This window comes from Lynx canadensis, chromosome B2 (assembly GCF_007474595.2).
Source record: "Lynx canadensis isolate LIC74 chromosome B2, mLynCan4.pri.v2, whole genome shotgun sequence".
Taxonomy (NCBI): Eukaryota; Metazoa; Chordata; class Mammalia; order Carnivora; family Felidae; genus Lynx; species Lynx canadensis.
Genome location: NC_044307.1, coordinates 62361712 through 62384871, shown reverse-complemented (window position 1 = coordinate 62384871; position 23160 = coordinate 62361712). Strand labels below are relative to the sequence as shown.

Here is a 23160-nt window from a genome sequence, read left to right as displayed (position 1 = left end):
CACCATCTGTGGTAAATTTCTATTAATGGATTTCTAAAGTAGCCATTCCCCACCAATATTAGGTTAACAGAAAAGTTTCTAACATTAGGGGTTAAATTGTTCTATGCCAGTTGTAGAAAGCTGTAAGTCAAAATAAATATTTAGGCTGATACAAGTCAAATTAGGCAAAGTTTCTCTTAAAAAATCTGAATATCGTTCCACCTATTAATTCTGCTATATTTGGTGAAAAGCACAACACTGAGTGTTTTTAAAAAGTGTTTACCAAGTGTTAGTTTTGTCAAAACTCCTCATAAGTTGATGAATTATTCTAAGTAGAAAGTAACCTGCAGGCATTTTACCTACTAAATCTGATGAGTAATCCCATAGAACTATTGCACGGCTGGCTGCTAGAATTCATTGGTCCTCTGAAACATACCCACCTATGACCTATAAAGGATAAATTCCAATCTGTAGTCTTTTAGAACAGATACAAAAACACTCCATGAAATAAATAAGCTCTATTAACATGTTTCCATATTTTACATGATGCAAATTTTACCTAATTTGTATTCCTTCAAGATTAATACATTTAGTTTTTCACAACTTGATATGGCACAGAAACCCTTATTTATATGTAGCCTTTGCCCCCTAGAGGAAAATAAAGTAGTTCTGTAAGATTCTAATTTATCCCAGTTTCTTTTTGGCCAGCATTTATCTGTATTCGTTCTCCTCTAATGCTAACACTTGACTTTACAAAGAAACAGAAGGGAAGAAAAGATGTGTTTATTTTCAGATTGTTTCTCTGATTGACATAAGAGTGGAATCTTACTATGAAATGATTCACTGTATTTCTAACTTTCATTTACAGATGAGGAAAGCTAGAGCTGAATACAACTGAAGTCATACTTTAATTTACTTTGGGCAATCTAAAACTTACTGCTTTCAATTACTTAAGCTGAATTAAGAGAATAACCACTCCCACTCTATTCACCCCTTAGTCCTAATATTGTTTTCTGTACAGACTACATTTAAAAAAATAGCATAGAAATGATGTCTATTTTACAGATGCCCAAAATGTGGTTCACAAACATGAGCAAACTGCCAAAGGTCATAAAGCTAGCGGAATGCAGGGCAGGGAATCAAACTGAAATGTTTGAAGGTGAAGCTGAAACTTATTATTGCTTCCACTGATACAGGAAAAAAGAAGAAAAGAAGAGAAGAGAAGAGAAGAGAAGAGAAGAGAAGAGAAGAGAAGAGAAGAGAAGAGAAGAGAAAAGAAAAACCAAAGGAATAGAGCATTTTCCCAAGGATGGAATATCACAATCGTACCTAAAAATATCAAGCCCAACAATCTATCCAACAATTGTGATATTTATCATCATAGGACAGAACCATTATTTCACATATGTACATGTCAATGAACTAAACTGATAGACCTATTCAGTTTTACAAGTTACTGCTGACAGTAATAACAACATTTTTGGAGGCTGCTGCCCCTTTTCTAAATGGCCTTCATGTAGAGTAGTTTTACTCTCCATGCAATCCTGGGAGTTTCAGACAGCCAATTTCATTCTTACATGCAAGAAAACTGAGGCTCTCCCTAGAGGTGACATGACTTGTCTGAAGTTACTCAGACAGTAATGGCAAATCTCCTCCAGAAGGCAGTTAGTCTTCTGATCTAAGTGCTCGTCAGACACAAAGAACTCTAGAAAATCTAATGTCACATTGTTAATTCTCATTTGTAATGGCAAAAGTAAAAGTTTGATAAAACTGGAAGTAAAAAAAAAGTATGATCTTTGAAATATATAGTCTGGATTTCTATTTCATTGATATGTTCTTATATTGGGCCTTAAAACAAATGTTTAAAAAGCAAGCAACAAGTAAGGCATTTTTCCAGGAGATCTAAGACTGCTTAGAAGGAAAAAGGGATTCGCAGCAGGCCAAGACAAATTATACTCTGTTTCATTTTAATGTGTATATCAATCCTTAGAGAGAAATCAGAATATAGACTTCAACTTGACTTACCAATAAAATGCAAATTCATTTAAACCATAATATTATAGAGAAAGGACTAGACGAAAGGGATATAAATATTTTCAGGAAAATATCCAGAAGATGAAGTTGCTTAGGAGGACAAAAATCAACACTGCTTTCTGATTAATGTGGATCGGGTCTTTAGGAAAAAGTCAGTTGAGGAATTACCCTTTGTCAGACAATCTGTAAATATCACTGACCGGTCCATGTTAAAAGGAAAAGTGATGATGTTGTGAACAAAGTGGTTCATTTTTAAAATGAGGAGTAAAGGAAAACAGACATGGTAGCTTAACTCAGACTGTTTTTCTCAGGAACATGAGTATTCAGAGGGAATAAAGGATTAAAGACACTGTACATTTCTAGAGACTAAATGATCCAGAAGGCATTTTCATTTCTCTGAGGTCAATGAAATAAATTGATTACTTTTTATCATGAATAAAATTTTATTTGTTGTATTAAAGAAACCTAATGCAGTAAAGGGTTCCAAAACTGTCCAATTAATGCAAGTTAACATTTACTGAGTCACTACTACACAGTCCAAATATCATGCTCAGTATTTTACATTAATTATCTCATTCAAGCGCTCAGTCATCTCGCCATAATAATCATCTCTTCACAGACAAAGAAACCGAGGGTGAGAGAAGTATGTAATATTCTCAGGACAACAAAGTCAAAAGCAGAGAAAATGGGTCAGGAGGTCTGACCCAACCACTATGAAATTACCTTCTATGAGGAAATACCTAAAATTTGAAACTGAATTTATGGTTGTAGGATGGGCGGGACCTAGTAGGTAACAAAGTCATAGAGGAAGAAAATAAAAACTGAGGAAAGAGAATTTAAAAGAATATTAATTTGTTATAACATGATGCACGTGAATTTTCAGAAATGTAAAAGGAAATCATTTACTTTTGAATTTGACATTTGTTTTTAACTTTATAAACCTGCTTGGCAAATCATTTACTCTTAAATCCTAAGTAAAACTTTAATTTCTGATATCCAAGATCCACAGAATACTGCTCTGAATGTATTTATTAAAAACACTCCAACTGGATTTTTGAACAGATTAAAGTTTACAGCTTCCATTGCAAAGGTATTTTTTTAAGAATTTTTTTAAGTTTATTTGTTTATTTGAGACAGAGTGTGCACTTGTACGTGTGGGCAAAGGGCAGAGACAGGAAGAAGAGAGAGAATCTGTGCTAATAGCACAGAGCCTGATGCAGGGCTCTATCTTACTAACTGTGAGACCATGATCTGAACCAAAATCAAGAGTCTGGACACCTAACCGACTGAGCCACCCAGGTGTCCCTGAAAAAGGCATTTTTATTTCTTATCATTCCATTGATCTTCATATGAGTCAATGTAGCTAGATTTATTTTCAGTACATATTTAGTTAGTAAATGTAGCTGAAGGGGCAATATATTCTCAAACTACTGAAAAATGTTTACCTTTTCAAATATAATATATACAATGCTTGTGATCATTTAATGCCATGTGATCACTTAATATCATAAATTCATATATAAGTGAGTATGTGTATGTGTGTGTGCTACATATCAACGTAGACATGTGAGAAGTGAATGGGCAATTCACTTCATCCCTGGATTTTCTTCACAGCATAATATATGATTGAAAAAAAGAAAACAGAAAGCTTTTGTTTTGCTTCTGTTTTAATTTCTCAGTTGCTCAATGGCTTCTATACCCCTCTTTGAATCCTGAAGTGCGTCTCTTATAATTAATGAGCATACCATAATCCAAACTTCTTGAGAATGGAAAAGCCAGAAAAATAATGTAAGGCACAGCAGAGCAGTAGAGCAAAACTTGCCTGTGCACACTAATACTGGGAAGAACTCTTCACTCCCCACTAAGGAACGCACAGCAGCCTACTTTTCCTCTCCTGTCTCCTGTAAGAATACTTCTCAATGTGACAAAACCCACCTACCCAAAGGAAAGGTTAATTATTGCTCCGTAATTAAACTCACAAGAAAATTGCTAAGATTAATGAAGCCGTGCTTACTAAGTGATTACAAGCTCCCTATCAACTACCACAGAAATATTTGTTTTTACCGAAAACACCAACACATATATCGATAGCAGAGTCTGTGCAAATTATTGTAGTGACGTATCTAGATCAACATATATAAATCATAGTTTATGTATCTGAAAAAATAAAAGTAACATAGGAGGAAGAGAAAAACAGGGAGGAAGGGAAAAAGAAGGGAAGGGGCAGACAGCAGGACAAGTTTTACTTTTCAGCAAGAACTACCATGCTAACATGAATTCTTTCTACTTAGTTCTGTGATAATTATGACTCAGCAAAAGACCACAATACCCTCTTCAATCTGGGTATGTTTGAAAATGTAAAAAAAAACCTAAGAACTTTTAATTTTTTTCTAAATGACTTTTTTTTAAGTTTATTTATTTTGAGAGAGAGTGGGGAAGGGACACAGGGATAGAGAGAGAATCCCAAGCAGACTCCATACTGTCACCACGGAGCCCGATGTGGGGCTCGAATCAAGAACCATGAGATCATGCATGACCTGAGCCAAAATCCAACCAACTCAACTGAGCAACCAACTCAACCACCCAGGCACCCCAAACCTAACAACTTTTCAGATGAATACTGAAAGAATGGTCTCTTATAAATTTACAATTATTGGAGTTATTTTAGTATTAATTTTAATTAGGCTAACACATAATTAGGTTAAATTAGGCTAAAACAGTAACATATTGATAAGTAATACCTAAAATGAATTCCATATTGTTACCAGCAATAAATTCAAATACAGCTGCCCAGGGTACATTGTGGAATATGCAGGTGAGTTCTTCCTCTCAAAATATCACTGACAGACATGGCCACCATGTCATTACATTTGAATTACAACATATGTCACCAATGTGCCTAATTACCTTTTAGCAACACCAATCAGCACAACTATTCCCCTAACCTCTCTAACTGGACACTGCATCAGTTATATATGTTATCTTAGGCTGTAGTAACAAAGACAAACCCCAAGTTCCCAGTGTCTCATAACAGAAAAAGTTCTTCCTTGCTTGTGCTTCACGACAATCACAGATCAGCAAGGGCAAAGGCAGGGGCCTCCTCTCATTTTAGACAGTCAAGGAATCAGGATGATGACAAGGGTGCCTCTTCTCTCTAAGTACAGGTCTCCATGCCAGAAGTAAAGAGACTTTTGTGCCCTTTTCCACCCAACCACAAGTGGGCCAGGAACATGATTCCTTATGTGCCCAGAACGGTAGAAGGCTGGAATTATGAAGAGCCTTAATAACATTTCAATTATCCACTCATATCTATAGAATGTCAAAGCTAATAAACTGGTTGTTTTAATAAGCTGTTTTCAGGGCACCTGGGTGGCTCAGTCGGTTAAGTGTCTGACTTCAGTTCAGGTCATGATCTCACATTTTGTGAATTCAAGCCCCAAATCAGGCTCCAAGCTGACAGCTCAGGGCCTGGAGCCTGCTTCAGATTCTGTGTCTCCCTCTCTGTCTGCCCCTCCTCTGCTAGTGTGCACTCTCTCTCTCACTCTCTCAAAAATAAATAAACATTAAAAGAAATTTTTAAAAAAAATTTTAATATAAGCTATTTTCAGTTATGGATATCCATTATATGTGAACAATCAAAGGAACTCAAAATAATTTTCACTATCCCAGTATCTTTAGTTTATTCCAAGAAGTTAGAGTTTGCAACTGAACTATTTAGGGATTCACAAAACAATAAGAGTGTCAGAATGAATAGCACCAAATGTATTACACTGATACAGATTTAAAATTGGGGCTTCTGAATACTTATCAATTAAAGTTAAAGATACAAAAGAATTTTAAAATAATATCCATTTTTATCTAGGCAAACTAGAATGTGAGCAAGAGGCATGCATAGTTGGAATAAGCAAATTTGCAGGAGGGTTGGGAACCTTCAATAGAAGAGGTTTGGAATCTGGATGACCAGAAGGAAAAATGAAGAACTGTGGCATTCATCCTGAGGTCCTACTTGGAGCCACAGGACTAACTGATTCCAGAGAAACTCTGAAAAGAATGTTTACATGATAGGCACTAAAAAGGCATCATACAAAGAGTGTGACAGAAAGAAGAGAAAGGGTGGGGAATCTCACCTTTAGTCAAACACAGCATGGCTTTATTACACCAAGGTCTCTGCAAAGCAAAGGCAGAGACACTAACAGCTGGCAGAAGATTGAGCAAATGACCATCAGATTGGATGAGACATGGCAGAAAAATAACAGAGTCCATTTATAAAACACTCCCCACAAAGCATCAAAGATGTCTAAAAGGCATGAGGGAATAGGCTGAGGGCCTGCCTGAGGTTTGGTTTGGCCCAGGCAAACTTTACCAGGTTGAAAGGGAACAGCAGGGGATGGAGAAAAATTAAGCACAGATAAATGGGCCATAGACATATGGATCCTAGACAAATTATAAATTTTGTTTTAAGCAAAATTCAGTAAAAAAAAATGATAGCTCTTACACATTCTTAGTGACCAAAACACTAAAAATTTTAGTTTCTCGGAGGAAGAAAGTTTCTACCATTAATTTCTCACATGTGGTTCTACATAGAGACTTCTAAAATTTATAGTTCTATAGTGCATTTTTAAAGCAGAATTGCTTCTGGGGCCAACACAGAAAGAAAGGAGACTGATTAGGCAGGGTTCTAGGCCTCCTGTCCACTTCAAACAAAACAGCTCCATTTTTTTTAAATCATTTTTATATACTGGCTTTTATTTAGAAAAAATGTTCCAGTTCTAGGGGGAAAAAAAAGGTTGTATTAATTCACAGACTACATGTACTTGTTTCTTTCACCTTTATCAGTTCTTACTACTTGGTGGATCAACTTCTTTCTATTCTGCTTCCAAACTCTCTCTGTTTCATTTCTGTGGTTTCTGTGGTCTCCTGATGCAGAGGCCAGAGGCAAGCACACATATTTATTATGCCTGGAACTCATTTATGCCCTTATCACCAGTTGAACACCAAAACATGGTCATCAGAAAATTCCAGGGAATCACTAAAACAGAAAAAAGCCATAGGTTTTTAAAATTTCTTAAATTTTAAAAATTTTAATATATTACACAAAAGGATTAAAATGTTCTCTGTTATGCAAATGGACAATGAAGCTTCGCAGCTATTTACTTCATCATATTTGAAAGTAAAGCCTACTGAGAAATTAAAAAAAAAAGTCAGTGTGCTTGATTAATTTCTCAGGCACATGTATTAAAAAATACATACTGTTTGCCCTATAAGTTACAAAAACCAAGGCCAGCCAAAGAGAGCTGACCACAGCCTGACATATCTATAAAGAAAGCTGACCTCTCTGAGAAGCCAAAGTAAATTCAAATTTCTCAGCCTACAGGGCAGAAGCAGATCTTTGAAAGTTTGCCAGATTTATGTAGAAAGATTACATAAAGTAAACAGATTTTTCTCTTCCCAAGGTGCCCTTTTTCACATTACAATTATTATGAACAGCTACAAAAGAAGAAACATTTCCAAAAGCATCCAGTATACAATAAATATTCGTTATGTATTATTTATTCAGAAAAATCATAAAGCTCTGTTTCAACATAATTGTTGGCACATAATTTTTGGAAATTACTTCTTTTTTCCCCTCTTGGGATCCTTCTTTGACGTGAAAGGCAACAAAAAGACTAACACAGAGTAAAAGTAAAAAACTATAATTCTTAGATGAGACTACAAGGGCAAACTTAGCTGCCTCAATCCATTTTTTGTAATGAAACAAAGAAAGAAAAAAATGCTTTTTGTGTGTTTTCTTCTTGGTTTGCTTTGAGAGGGATAATGAAATCAATAGGCAAAATGAAACTTGGATTAGTTAGCAACTGAAATTCTATTTTCATTTTACATTTTCCACCATTTCCATTTACATCATAATGATATAAAATTAGAGCAAAATCTTAATCTGTCAGTATTTTTTAAGTTTTATATGGGAGCTCTGAAGTTACTTGTTTTTAATTATCAATTCACAAAACTTTTTTGAATATTCAGGCCAGTTTAAATATTCTCAAGTCACATCAACACTGAAAATGCATACAGGATGTATATGAATGTATATATATTATGTAGTTTAAGAATTAGCTAAGCAATCAACAAACCAACAAGTAAATATATAAAAACATTTCGAGAGCCTAAATTCAATGGAGCCTAAATTTAAGTGTAAAAAATGCCATTTAAACTAAGCTAAAAAAAATATGGCCAACTGATTTTAATTTTCATTAACTCACTTCTTTTTTTAACACCTATATTCTTTTAAGTGTATTTATTTTGAGAGAGAGAGAGAGAGTATGTATGATCAGGGGAGGGGCAGAGAGAGAAGGAGAGAGAGAATCCCAAGCAGGCTCCATTCTGTTAGCACAGAGCCTGATGTGGAGCTCAAACTCATGAACTGCAACATCATGACCTGAGCTGAAACCAAGAGTTGGATGCTTAACCGACTGAGCTACCCAGGAGCCCCTCAATTGTTTAAATTCTTTTTATTACGTATTTCCCTGTTTACTTGGGCTGGTCTATAAGCTAATCTACAAAAAGGCTAATAATTATGTAAGATCTTTAGCACAATAAAAGGATTGAATTAGTTAATTAACGAGTGAATAAATAAAGGATCGAAACTTAAAATGTTGGTTTCTAACCAATCTCATAAGAAATCAGAAATCACTGGGGCGCCTGGGTGGCTCAGTCGCGCCTGACTTCAGCTCAGGTCATGATCTCAAAGTGTGTGAGTTCGAGCCCTGCATCGGGCTCTGTGCTGACAGCTTAGAGCCTGGGGCCTCTTCAAATTCTGTGTCTCCCTCTCTCTCTGCTCCTCCCCTGCTCATGCTCTGTGTCTCTCTCCTTCAAAAATAAATAAAAACATTAAAAAATTTTTTTTAAGAAATCAGAAATCACTCCACCACTAAAATTATACACCCCTATACTAGTCAGAGTTCCAGTAAGAAACAGATAGTGTCCTTAATTAAGATAATTTGCAAAGACAGTAAGGCATGGATAGTGCTTGGGGAAACCAGAGAGAGAGGGAGTATAGCACTCAGGGGTAGAAACAGCGGGGAGCCATTACTACACCACAGGCTAAAAGGCTGAGAAGAGAGAGTGGCTGCCAGAGCTCAAAGGGTAAGCCTGACTGAAGCTGTGACTTTCAACGGGAAGAGGGAATGCTACCCTCTCTCTTTTCCTACCCTCAACACTATTTCTCAATGTAGCATAAATAACTAAAAATGTAAGATAGGCTATTTCTTAAAAACAAACAAACAAACAAAAAACACAGATTTCCCTAGAAAATGATAATGAAATGAAAATCCAAGATAGATATTGCTAAATCATCTTAGTAAATCCAGACAGACTCAACTTTAAACACACTGCTCTTTAACGTAATGAGCTTAGACTGAAAATCATTTTTTGAGATCAACACCACATTGTTTACATAATATATACCAAATAGAACAAAAATCTAATGAATGAAAGCTTTAATTTGCAAACACTACTCTGTATTAAGTAGTATAGCGAAGTATACTCCGATTATTGTCCTGGCTGGATAAAAGATAAAAAAAAAAAAAAAAAAAAAAACAGTAGAACTATCAAACAGTCCTAAGTGACCATGCCTCTGTTATGTTATAGAAATGATATTAAATGTAAATTCCAAGAAGATTTAAGTTCAGCTGAAATAATGTTCCCATAATATGTTTGCAGATTGGGAATCCATTAATCAGGTTAAGATTGGGACTATATAATGCCTAAAGTCCCTCATATATCTGAGAATTTGTGATTCACATTCAAGTACTCCAGAAACACTGAGAAAACCCATAGCTCAGAAATTCTCTAGTTTTTCATTTGAACCAATTTGTATTAAGATTTTTAGAGAACGAAAAACCAGTCTTTAAGGTGTTCTATATACCAACACATATCAATGGGGCAAAGAATATGTGCTTCACACAATTACTCCCCAAATAAAATAATATATGCAACAGAGCTTGGCAAACTGGAAAGCATTCTCAATGTTACGTGTTACTATCTTCTTTAAATTTATAAATTGCTTATTATAATGCTTTACTTATTTTCTGAGGAGTGATATGTAAGTAAAGCTTCTCTTTAATAATGTTTATTAGAGAACAAATTATTGTTTAGATATGCAAGCATAGAAATTAATGTTTAAAAATTATCAGAAGTTTAAAAATTACCTTAAAAGGGAGGAACAGCAGAAATATCATGAAAGAAAAACTTTATAATACCCACCCAGTATAAATTACCCAGGCAAGATAATATTTCTGTGATATTTCTATCACCTTAACATATTTATTGCTAAAAAGTAATTTCATCAATGTAGCCTTCTCTGGTTGATTCCCCAACTATTTTAATGCTTTTTATTCTGCTTAAGCACATTTAAGTTGCATTCTAAATCAGCCGACCCTTGAACAACATGGGCTTGAATTGTACGAGTCCACTTATGTACAGATATTTATATAAATATATTACAGTATTATAAATGTATTCTCTCATGATTTTCTTGAATAACATTTTCTTTTTTCTAGCTTGCTTTCAGAATATAGTATGTGTATCAGTATATAGTCTATATATATATACATATACATAAACAAAACATGTTAATCGATTGTTTATGTAAGAATATAGCATATATATATATACACACACACATATATATATACACACATACACACAATACATACACATACACACACACACACACACACACACACACACAAACACACAATGTGTAAGACAACTGTTTATGTAATCGGTAAGGCTTCCTGTGAAAAACAGACTATTAGTAGCTAAGTTTTGGGAGAGTCAAAAGTTATACGCAGATTTTCAACTGTGTCCTCAAATCCCTTGGTATTCAAAGGTCAACTGTATTATAATCTGGTTCTGTCAGTGTTCTAATGTCTTTTCCATGCATATATTTGTTCTGTTTTCCCAAACAACTGTCCCCAATGAAACTTATTATCTAGGAAAAATAATTTGATAATATCCAGGTAAATTATTTCATTTAACATGGTAGAAACCAAACAATAACCATTTTACCTTAATATTTTATAACATGTTCTAAGCATTAATGATTATGTGATGGGGACGGATGTGGCTATGGAGAAAATGCTTTATCAGCAAGCATCAGATTTCAGAAAAGACTCCTATTTACCTAATTAATTTTGAGAGAAACAGCTCCATATTAATGTATTCATCGTGAATGTTATTTATTATACTGTGTACAGTAGAAATACATTACTTACTAACCTTTAGCAGATAGATAGCTAGGTTATTCTCTGCAAGTGAGCAAAATTCCTGAATGATAGTTGAAAGATAATTGAACACAGAGCACTTAGTATTTTATGAAGTCTTATAGATGACATTTTGTAATTTTCCTTTAAGAAAATATCAGAATCTTTAAATAAGTACTAAAGAATTTTGTTTTCTTCTCAATATCTCAGTATACAAGCCTTTGGGGGAAAAACCTGGAATTTACTGGTATGTGATCATAATCCAGTGGAAAAAAATACAAAATAGTCCTACTTTTTTCCAAATGGTTTAATATGGACTAATATTTCAAGATAATTTCTGTTCAGCATACATTTTAAAACATGAACTTAATTTTGCATAACACAGCAAAGAGCAAAATAATCATGAAACTGTTTAATTTAAATGGATTTGCAGGCTATCGGCAATGATATCCAAAGGACATCTTCCTAGGCCTAGGATGACTCACACACCACTAGTTTGATCTATTTGATGTATTAGTCATGCCTCCATCAACACATAGGTACTGAGATGCTACCTTTTCTGTAACTAATACAAAATAGACATACATTCAAGATGCTTAATGATCCTTTGTTAAATGCCCTAAATTCCTAAACAAGTTCAAATAATTAAATGGCAATCTGTTTCATTATTTATTATCAATTCTCTATCATTTATAGCCAAAAGATAAAAATAAAAAAGATATTCAAAAACTGAATGGAGGGCCTAATGTAACTTGAGCAATGGACTAAAGTGTTTTTACATGTGCAGTCTCATTTAATTCAACACTCTACTACAGAAGATTGATGAGTCAAGCTCAGTCACTTGTCAGATGCTCCAAGGCAGCTGAGTCACTCTAGGGTCTCAAGTGTACCTTACACTAAAATATACCCTTCATTTCAATGAAGTGATATACTTAGAAAAATTGCATACCTCTCTGATTTTTATTAGTTAATTGATTTGGGAAGAAACTTCCACAGGGCTGACAGGAACTAAAATATTCCAAGCCATTAATTTTATTAGGTTTTTAAAATTCAATACATGATGTCATTTCCTGTTCTCCTGTACCTTGAAAAATAAGCATGACTAACCTAATCTGAGAAGGGGAAAGTAGTAATACAGAGTAATACAGTTAAAATGTAGAAGAAAAGATTCAAACTCAGCTCTCTCTAATTCAGGATTTTTATTAGGGCACCTGGGTGGCTCAGTTGGTTGAGAGCCCGACTTCAGCTCAGGTCATGATCTCACAGTTCATGGGTTTGAGCCCCGCAATGGGGCTCTGTGCTGACAGCTCAGAGCTTGGAGCCTGCTTCTGATTCTGTGTCTCCCTCTCTCTCTGCCCCTCTGCTGCTGGTTCTCTCTCTCTCAAAAATAGACATTAAAAAAAATTTAAAACCCAGCAATGTTATTTTGAGAAAGTAAGAAAAATTTAGTTTTGAATGAACAATGATTTCAGACCCAATGGCCAGATGGCTTTAGATAATATATACCAGAGTGATTCTAAACAATGCTATATTTTATAAAAGCATTCAGTTTAACAATAAAATTGCTTCTATTGGGAAATGAAGTCAAAGTAGTGCATAAAGCTGAACTCTAAGTAAAGCAAAATTCCCTTGTCTATTTTGGAAGAAAACTAACCTACAGTACATTTATCTACAGCTATCAAAAAACCCACTGAAACATACATCTTGGCAAATGTGTGAATGAATGGGACATATGTGTACAGACACAAATTTTCATGTTAATATTTGAATTTGTCTACAAAAAATATGTTGCCATATAATGGAATTTTCTTTCATGAAATATTATATGTATGAGCTACTTCCTAAATTGTCAAGATTCTAAAATGGCAGAAGTAAGAATTATGGCACTTTACTTAATCAGGCCTACAATTTTAGTAGTATTCTACTATTACTACATTTACAGATTATTAAACAGGAGTAAATAACAAGAAGCACTAAACTTGACATGCAAATACTCTTTTCATCTTTCTTGGAAAGATGTTGCGTGTTTGTCTTCAAACTGTGCAAGAAAGGATTTGGGAAATGTCATTACTGTAGCAGTAATGCAAGAGCCAGAAGAAAGAACATAGAGAGAAATGAAGACAGTTTAACAGATAGAAACTGGCCAATTTTCTTTTGTAGATAGTCATGTAAAGAAAGTTATATGGATCATGAATCTTTTAATATATATTTACACATATATATAATTAAGAGTATTTCTTAATGATTCCATTGTTTAGTTGTTTTTAAAAATGTTATTAAATAATATTTTGAGATCAGAAGCTGATATAAATAATTCATTAATGGAATTGGAAATTATATAAAAGGTAGCCATCTTCCCCTAAACATACAAGAAGCAAAAGGTGGCCACTTTCTCCAAACGATGTATTTTTATTCTTTTGATGGTAATCAAAGTATTACTATCTTTCCTATTGAGATCTTTTTGTTGCTGTTCCTTTAACATTCATTTCAACCAATATTTACTGAAGCTCTATTAAGACTGTCATAGAGCGGCACCTTGGTGGCACAGTCAGTTAAGCATCCGACTTGGGCTCAGGTCATGATCTCACAGTTCGTGGGTTCAAACCCCGCAACAGGCTCTGTGCTGACAGCTCAAGGATTCTGTGTCTCCCTCTCTCTATACCCCTTCCCTTCTTGTTCTCTCTCTCTCTCTCTCTCAAAAATAAAAATTAAAAAAAGAAAAAAGACTGTCATTGACAACTGAAGACCCAGTCTTTATGCTTGCAGCATTCCCAAATCTAGTGGTGGGACATGGAAATACAAGCGGAAAATACACTGTAATATGATAAATGCTAGAACAGAAGTACAGCACATGCAAAGTATGATGGGATGCAGCCAAGGGGCAGAGCAAACTTTCAGGCTCTGTGTGTTCAAGGAACAACAGACTCAATATGCCTTTCTACATTCTGACAGAGTGTGGGATCATGGCAGTCATTTAAAAGGAAGTAAGATCCAAGTACAATAAAGAGGAAGGTGAAAGGTAGCTGAACAGTAATAAGGACAAAAAGAGCAAAAGTAGAAAGAAACGAGAACACTTACACTGCTAGAGACACAAATTGCTCTAGAGACACAACCCAGGCTAGACTTTACACAGTCACATAGTGAGACTTCCCTTGAGTGACAGAATATCAAGGATTAGCACAGCAGAGTGGAGAGACAAATGAGTATGTGTGTTCAGATTTCCTGGAATCTATACAGAGATCCCAATTTCCCTTCCCATAAGTAGCACCATTGATGTAAGTAGGAAACAAAGGTTCCATTAAGGCTTATTATGTTATTTAGATACACTGGTGGAGAATTTTTCCGCCAAAACTGTTTTAATTGCTTATTTTAGGTGACATAGTATGAAGTAGTATCCTATATCACATCTATTTTCTATTTTAGCTCTGAGGTCCAGAATCATCTATGGGGTGTGTGTGTGTGTGTGTGTGTGTATATATAGTATATATATATATATATATATATATATATACTATATATATACTATATATATACTATAAAACATAGTAAAGACCTCATGAATAAATGCCAGTATCTGAAAACCAGGTAAACAGCAATGTCACTTGAGTTTCCTTTACAAAAGGTTATATACATTATATATAAACAGTTTTTTTTATATTGCCTAAAGTAAGACATCATTATTTTTTAAAGGCTTCATTTTATTGATTTACTTTGTTTTCAAATTTTCACATAAAAATTGGGGAATGGCAACTAAGTTTTTATAATCACCTATCACCCTCAAATATATCAAACGTGATCTTAAAAGAGACCTAAATGTACTAATATTTAACACGTTAATAAAGCATCAATCCAATTATTCACTTCTATAATGTAATCACAATAACATCTGTAATTGTTGGTGTCACTAAAAACAGAGATAGTTTTCTTCTTGCTGTTTTCTGGCTATGAAATTCTTCAGTACGTGAGTGTATTATTAACAAACATTTTAGTAGAAATCCAATGTCAACAAAATCAACATTCCAGTCCTGTGAGCCTATAGTTCCCTCAATACTAACTAGATATGATTTTGTGATTTCAATGGATGCATTCAAAACATTGAGCATTTGGTACTCCATTACCATCCCCATCAGCACCACACTAAACAACCTAGAACTGCATCTACTGCATGTAAAGACTCTTCTGTCCAATGTGCGCCATTTCTATGATGCAATGAATGTGGAAGAGATTTCTACTCAAGGTTTTCAGTATTTATTACAGTGAATAAAAGAGAAGTAAAACACTGTGGAGAATAATTTTGTATTTATTCCTTTGATGACTTACAGGACAGTCTTTTCTATAGAAAATGGAAATCATACATTAATAGAAAATCTAAGTAGAATTTTTAAAACCTCATTTCAAAGGCTGGGATTACATGTTACTAAGTAAAGCAAAGACATTTTGGAATAAAACTAGACATGAGTAGCACAACTATATGTAATTGCTAACCTCTAACCTTGTGAATATCATGAAGTGGCAATTTACTTGAAATGATATTAAATAATTCTAAGATTTTATATATCATTTATATAAAATATTTAAGATTTAATACAATTTGTATAAATTTTACTAAATTAAGAGTCTGCAGATTTTCACATTCCTTTCCTACAACGCAGCATAGCCAAAAAGGGCTTCTTTGAATGAGGTAAGGAGTGCCGTATATATTTTATAAGAATTACTTATAAATGCATCAGCTACAATTATGTCATCAGGAATTACTTATCCTTACCTTTCTGACTCAGAATACCTAAACAATTAAAGAACACAAATTTAGAATAAAGAGAATACAGGCTGTGCAATTTTATTGATACAGCATATATTCGCCCCCTATTATATAAACTTTTGCTAGTTCAGTTTTATTAACATGATAATTTTAACACAATCACTTATTTGTCTGTGGAGCTATTCCTTTCTCATTTTGCCAGCTAATTAGCCCAAAGAAATAGATGTGCTCCCACATGATTTATACATCGAATGTCTAAAATCACTCATATTCTTACTCATTTACAGAACAAATGGCTATCTTGTCCAACTTCTATAAATCGCGGCACTGTCTCAACTCATATCTCATGATCATGACCAGCAAAATCTCTGACAATCATGCTTAATGTGCACACAACTTTGTGTCACTTGCTGACATTAACCAAAAAAAGCCTGCAAAACTGGCTTCACTTTCCATTTGTCATCAGCAGTCAGTTTCAAGATAGGAATTTAACCATTGAAAAATCAGATTCTCTGGATTATATTAAAACAACAATAAAACAAACAAATACTAGTTTCTGGTGATAATTGTCTTATTAGCCAGCTTGTAGCATCACATTTTGTGTGTGTACTGTAGCTTCTTATTCTAGGGGACACTAATTAGTTTTAAATGGTGTTAAATACCATCCCTGCAGTTGCAAGTGCTTCTCTGGGATTTTTACTAGAGAAAAGAACTCCTGTAATTTAAAACCACTTTGTTTTCTTCAGCCACAGCTGTTAGTGAAACACTGACCTGTAGAAATCTTAAAGGTTTTCAACCCTCTCTCATTGCCATTAGTCTGCATTTATTTTCTAACACATCTTTTCCCCTTGTACCACTGCTCCTCCATAAATCCCCAGCCCCCAAATTGCTTTCAGCAGAGAAATTGCATTTAGCTAGTTAAACCCTTCTCTCTTTCCCTCCCTCCTCCCCCCTTACAAAGCCTTGGCTACTCTTAAAGAAAATTCTCCAACAACGTGTCAATTTTATATTGGCCACAAAGACAACTTCTGTTGGGGGAGGGGGAGGAAAGAGGGACTGGAGCTTGGCTGTCCCTTTCCACAGACAGGGATCTTTGTGGAGATCAGAAAACATTTCCTGCATAAAAAATCAACACACTCTCTAGTTGCAGGATCAGAGAGTGAGAGCGAATATGTATCAGCCTGTCCTCAAACGAATGGAACACATCCGTTAACCTTCCAAACAGGAAAAGTCATTTTCTCAAAATATGTCCGCTTTCTTGCGTTATTAAACATAATCCACAATCTGAAATCCTCCGGTAGCTCCCCCACTGGGGATTGGGTGAAAGCTGAAAATCACTCCTGTACTTTCTCTTTTTCCTCTGCATTTCCGTTGCACTATTTTTTCCATCTAGCTCATCTCTGACACGCTCCCACTCTCCTCATGTATACCAAGAGGGGACCCAGAAGAGCAAAAAAAAAAAAAAAATCACACAAGAGGGCTATCATGTTTTACAGGATCAGCATGTGTTTTAATTCTGCCCTTCACCCTTGCCTCCAAGTGACTTCACAGCCAGGAGACCCCAGAGTTTGCGCTTCCAGTGGGGTTTCCTTGACCCACGAAAGAGCAAGCACACAGGATTTATTGTGCAATGCATTTTCTTTTTTTAATATCGGGCCTGTGGGGGAGGGGGATACCCTTGTCTTCAGGTGTCAGAAAGTCATTTGGTCCAAACAGACTTGCTATTGAATTTGTGTCACCATTTTGTCCTGCTTCCCCAACTTAGGGCAGTGCAACTAAAGGGGTCCTGCTTGAGACAGTGAGACAGGGCAAAGGCTAGAGGAAGTGAAGGTTACTTTTTTGCAGGGCTCTAGCATAAGGTAGAAATCCTACAAATTCATTTCACAGGTGTGTGCGTGAGAGAGCGCGAGTATATATCTTGGTCTCCCCAAGAGGCTGCAGCCAATAAAGAACCTCCCCCCTCAACAACCTCCAGGGCTAACTGGCCCCACGTTTTTGCCTCTCTTTCCTCATGAATATTCCAGACACACTACCAGGGCATATTAATGAGAGCTATCCCATCCTCACCACCCTGTCTCAAAAATCTTGAAACCCAAAATTAGCTTAAGAGACCTTTATTAGTGAAGATCACAAACCAAATGACTCCAAAGATGATAGAGTTAAAGAGCAATGATTAAGCCTGTGTGTTGAAACATCACATCTTAATGCCATCTCCAAACGCCCCTCCCTCCCATCTCTCCCTCTCTGCTGGGCACTTACCTTCTTTGGGCGGTCGCTTGGCCTCCCTGGTAAGATTGCAGACCTGGGTGGTTTGCAGCTCCTGGGTCAGGCAGCCCTCGGTCTGCTCATTCAGGGGTAACACCACGTTATTTAACAAAACCAGCGACTGGTCGTCGATCCCCCACTCTCCCAAATGCTGAGGGCAGGTGCATTTTGTATACATGATCCCACATGATTCTGTTCTCCCATTTTCTGATTTTAAGCAGCTCTCCAACCAAGTGCATAATACATGGCAACCAAACTGGCTTGGGCTCACCTTGTTCAATACCAAAAACTCAAAAAAAGATTTCTGATCTTCTTCCCCCTTTTTCTGTAATCCTGGGAAATCAGTTGGAAACACCCGACGTATCTGAATAAAATTTTTATCATATTGTAGAAAAACGAAAGCATTCTTGGAATCGCAGAGTTGCATTATAGAATGATTCTTTCTTAAAAGATCCTTTATTTTTTCATGGGAAAAATGATCAAACTGATAAGCCAAGAGGGAAAAGTTAGAGCAGCTAAGGTCCTTTTTGGAAAATTTCAGGTAAATGCTATATTTGGTTGGATCTGGATTTTCCAGCGTCCAAGTGCAGTTTGTAAAGTTTTTGGGAAACATTTCACTTACAGAATACGATCCATAAATGACTCCCTTCACCAAAGTTGAACACCAGAAGTCTTGGGCAGCATTAAATCCAAACATAACCAGGAGATAGGTGGAAAATATATAAATCAGCAGGTTACGAACAGCCTTCATCCTATGTCATTTGGCCTGTAAAAATGGCAATGAAAGTAAAATGCAAGTAGGAGTCTACACGCATTGAAGAAAGAAACTCCTTCCAATATTACAGCCAGCTGTTTTCAAGATTTCAGTAAAAAACCCTTTTTAAAAGAAGGGCAGGTAATTTTTTATTTTATAATGCTAGGAAATTATCGGTGGCTGTGTGAACAGCGCCCTCACGTGGTCATTCACAATGACCAAATTTTCTACATTCACTTTAAAAATAATATTTAATAGATTATTAACAGGAATGCTGTAATTTATCTACCAGGATTTCCTCCCAGTACATTATGATTCTATTTAAAGAGGAGGAAAACATACCTTTTAAATAATATCATAACCTAAGTTTTTAATTTTTGAAATCTTTTTAAGCAACCTATACAACCTTTTCTCTCCCTCAGTCGGCCCGAAGAAAACATCATCACACACAATCTAATCTGATAATCTGGGAACAGCTGTCATCACATTACTTCTTTTACCTTGAATATGAAAAGCAATTTTGATAAAGGATGGCCACAATTTTAAAAGCACAAATGATAATTTGTTGCAGATGAAACATCATCTCCCAAATACCCATACTTGTCTTTGCAGGGACCATCGTGTGAACTGATGGGAATTCCTGTGCAAAAACACCAACATTCATTTGGATTAATAGAATTTTAAGCCCATTATCTGAGAAAGGGCATAGATGGGTAGATACATAGGGAAGACTTGTTGTTCAACATCACCTCTGAGAACCAAGATTTAAGACAGTCATTTCAATGTGACATGCCCTCTTGGGATACATAAAGTGGATCACTGTATTAGTATCTGTATCCAAAGGCGATGTCGGTGAAAAATCCCAGAACCACAGCTGGCTTCAGCCTTTTAATTTTTTTTTTTTTTTAATTAGGGCTATTTTATCTAGAGTTATTTAAGATTTAACTCTAGTTACTGTAATTTAAGATTTATACATGGTAGATAAAAGACATTAGCATTTTCTTTCCTAGCAGATTTCAGTTACTGAATTGCTCCCTTTCCAACAACAGCTCCAAAGCTCCTTTTCTTTATGTTTTTTTAACCTGGCCTTGCATAATAAAGTAATCCTGGTTATATTTACCTCTGTAAGTTGTTATCCAAAAATAACTTGAATTTTTTTCAGCTTTAACCTTTAAGAAGTTATTTCTTAGAATAAATGACACTGCTTTTTTTTGTTTAGCCTTTGAGCTGAGAAAAGTGATGCCAAGTTAATTATAAAAGTCTTTAGGCTGCAGTCTCTTCCACTGTTCTGTAAACAGAGACAGACATACAGACATATAGACAGTTAAGAGTTTTCGTGTCTTTGCCTGGGTCCTCTCGGAACCAAAGGATAAAACCCTCTTCCTTCCCATTGCATAACACACACCAACGCATGCACACAAATACCAGTGACCGAAGTCCCTGAAGATAGATCTGCATTTTCCAGATCATAATTCAAATTCTATGTCTTGATATAGGAGAAAACAGCCCCAACTCTAAATCTCTATATAGCAGCAGTTTAAAATAACATCAGAACTGCTGGGACTATCAAAACAGTGTTCTCCGTTTCAAGCATATAGCTCAATGAATAATGCATTTTCTTTTTGAGAAAATAAAGCCAATGAGCACGTAAAGGTTAAAAAATTGGGAAAGTTGCAGGAAATTCTGGAAATAATTTCCTCTTTTTTTTGCTGTTGCACTTTGCAGGCAATGCAGGTCTGCGCAGTGTTCTTCAGGATAGAGTGTAGGCGTTGAGAGCCAATGTGACAATAAGTGTCTAAATTAGGAATTCCATCCATGAAAGGGGCTTCATTTTATAATCGGTAACTCAAAAAGAGGTCGTATTTCTTTTCCTAATGAAATCCAGTACTTTTGCTTCCATTTATTTGACAGTGCATGTCTGCATTGCTGTGCTCATCAAGGATTAGAAAGAGTGAGGAAATAGCTCTGATTTCACTTTCAAGCTTGCTCAAGAGAGCCCCCTCAATATAATGCTCTTTATTTTAATCCTTAAGCCTTGGTGTACAGAGCCTTGTTTTATACTAAAGAATCAAAAATGAATCACTGAACTCTGCCGGCCCCCCCCACCCCCGTCCCCGAATGCAGGGCCAGTTCAAACAATTGTATTTCCCTTTTTTAAGAAAGAAAGAATGGGGTGGGGGTGTCTAAGGGATGGCTACCAAGACCTCAAGGATACTGTATTTATTTATTTATTTGTGTCCTGCTAAGAAGCAAACCGGCATTTAGTTTAGCTATTCTCCAAACTGATTTTCTGGGTGACACTTTAGTTTAGCCGAACATAGACGGCGCCATCACTCCACTAAATTTTTTCCCCAATAGAAGACCCACTGCCTCCCCTTATCTTAACTTCCTTCTAACCTAAAAATTTCTCCTCATAAAATCACCCCAATCACACACAACCGTCAGTTTTTCTAGGTCTCCTTGCCTGTTCCTTCCGACCATGCACATCTCTTGAAAAACAGACTTCTCTAACTTTTCAACTGCGGCGTTTAAGTAAATGCAGACAGTCGGGTTTGGTCGTAGCCCCTCCATCTGCCAGCAACAGCCTTTCCTTTCCTTGTCCTCCCTCCGCAAACACCTAGACGAAAGCTCCTCGGTGGCGACCCCTGGCAAAGGGAAGGTGACCCCTGGACCCCCTTCCTTACCTTCCACTCCGAAAGCTCAGGGAGGCTCTTGCTCTAAGACACCAGCACAGGCACGCGTCCCAGCAACAGTGACGGAGAGACTCCCCTTCGGTCCCAATCACCGTTGCCCATTTTCCCCGGCTCAGCTTCAAAAATCAGGATTTATTTTATTTTTTTTTAAATGCACACTTAAGAGAAGCAAAAGATGGGGGAGAAAAATCAAAGAGGGGAGGGGTGGGAGAAAAAAAGCCCCCAGGACCCCGGAGCCTGACGCCGTAGCCAACTGAATCCAACCTCCAACCGAGGGAGGGGGGAGCCCCCCGTAGAGAGACTCTAAAGAAACAAAAATATGCAAGTGGCTTAAAAGCAAGGATTTGTTTTTATCAAATCTACCCCCAACAAACCGATGAGCCAAGAAGCAAAGAAAGCGCTGAGACGAGAAGTGACCGGCGGCAGCAGCTGCTGCTAAGGCAGATTTGTTGGGGCGGTGGGTTTATTACAGGAGTATTCGTGGTCGGATCGGAAGGCTCAAGCTTATGCTCTTTCCTCTTTCCGCTTTCCTCCCTCCTCCTCCTCCTCCCCCTCCCCCCGCAGGTACTGATGGACGGACCGCGACTAAGGAGAGGGGGGAAAAAATCCTTGGCTGGTGATGTCGGAAAGCTGTTTGAATGCCCAGCGAGGAGGGGCGCGAGAGGAAGAGAGATAGTAAAGCTCTGTCTCGGGTGTGCGCGCCGGCGCGCGGCGCTCGCTCTCCCCGGAGCGCGCGCCAAGGAGGGGGTGCGCGTCCCCGGGGTGCGCGTGCGCGCCGACTCCCTCGTGCTCTTGCGCGCGCGCGTCCCCGGGCGCCGCGCGCCCCGCGCCCCGCGCCCCGCGCCCGGCGCCAGCACCGATACGGTGCGCCAGGCGCCCGGCCAGAGGCTCGACGAGCGCTACGCGGCCGCTGTGCCTTCCCGTAGTTCTTGCCTCCCGGGGGCGCGGGTGGGTGTGCGTGAGAGAAGAGGAGGGAAGCAGCGGGGTGGGAAAGGAGGGAGGCCCGGCGGGAGGGCGGGAGACAAGCGGGCGGGAGGGGGGCTCCGCGGTGCTCCAGCCAGGGCCGCGGTAAGCCTGCACGTCACGGCTACTCAAAACCAAGCACGTCCCGAAAGCGGTATTTTCTGCGTCTGGGAGGTTTTTGCGCCCTCAGTTCCCACCGCTGGGGCTGGCGGCGACCAACTGTAAGGGAAACTCACTGGGAGGCGAAGCTAGGGGGTTGCGGAGGATTGGAAGGCGACTCTGAGTGTTGGGAAGTAAATACTGGACTTGATCGTCTCTGTCTTTCTTTCAGCGCGGACCTGTCGCAGCCGAAGAGCTGTCGTTTCATCGCGGGGGTTCAGATGAATTGATCCAGTCCTCAGCGGACGGGGCACATCTCAGTTCCCGAAATGCTGCGTGTCTCCGGCTGGAACA

At 37.3% G+C, this 23160-nt stretch overlaps 1 protein-coding gene across 2 annotated transcripts in view; it reads right to left on the bottom strand.

Moving 5' to 3' along the window:
- Positions 1-22408, bottom strand: part of ADGRB3 (adhesion G protein-coupled receptor B3) — a 750806-nt gene extending 728398 nt beyond the window's left edge. The window contains exons 1-3 of one of the 2 annotated variants that reach the window (XM_030315777.1): positions 21736-22408; positions 20172-20339; positions 18292-19063 (exon numbers count right to left, since the gene is read on the bottom strand). In XM_030315777.1, the coding sequence (XP_030171637.1) occupies positions 18292-19048 (757 nt within the window). In that variant the 5' untranslated portion in view covers positions 19049-19063; positions 20172-20339; positions 21736-22408. The remainder of the gene's footprint in view (positions 1-18291; positions 19064-20171; positions 20340-21735) is intronic. The other variant, XM_030315778.1, reaches the window with a different exon arrangement.
- Positions 22409-23160: the final 752 nt, after the last annotated feature.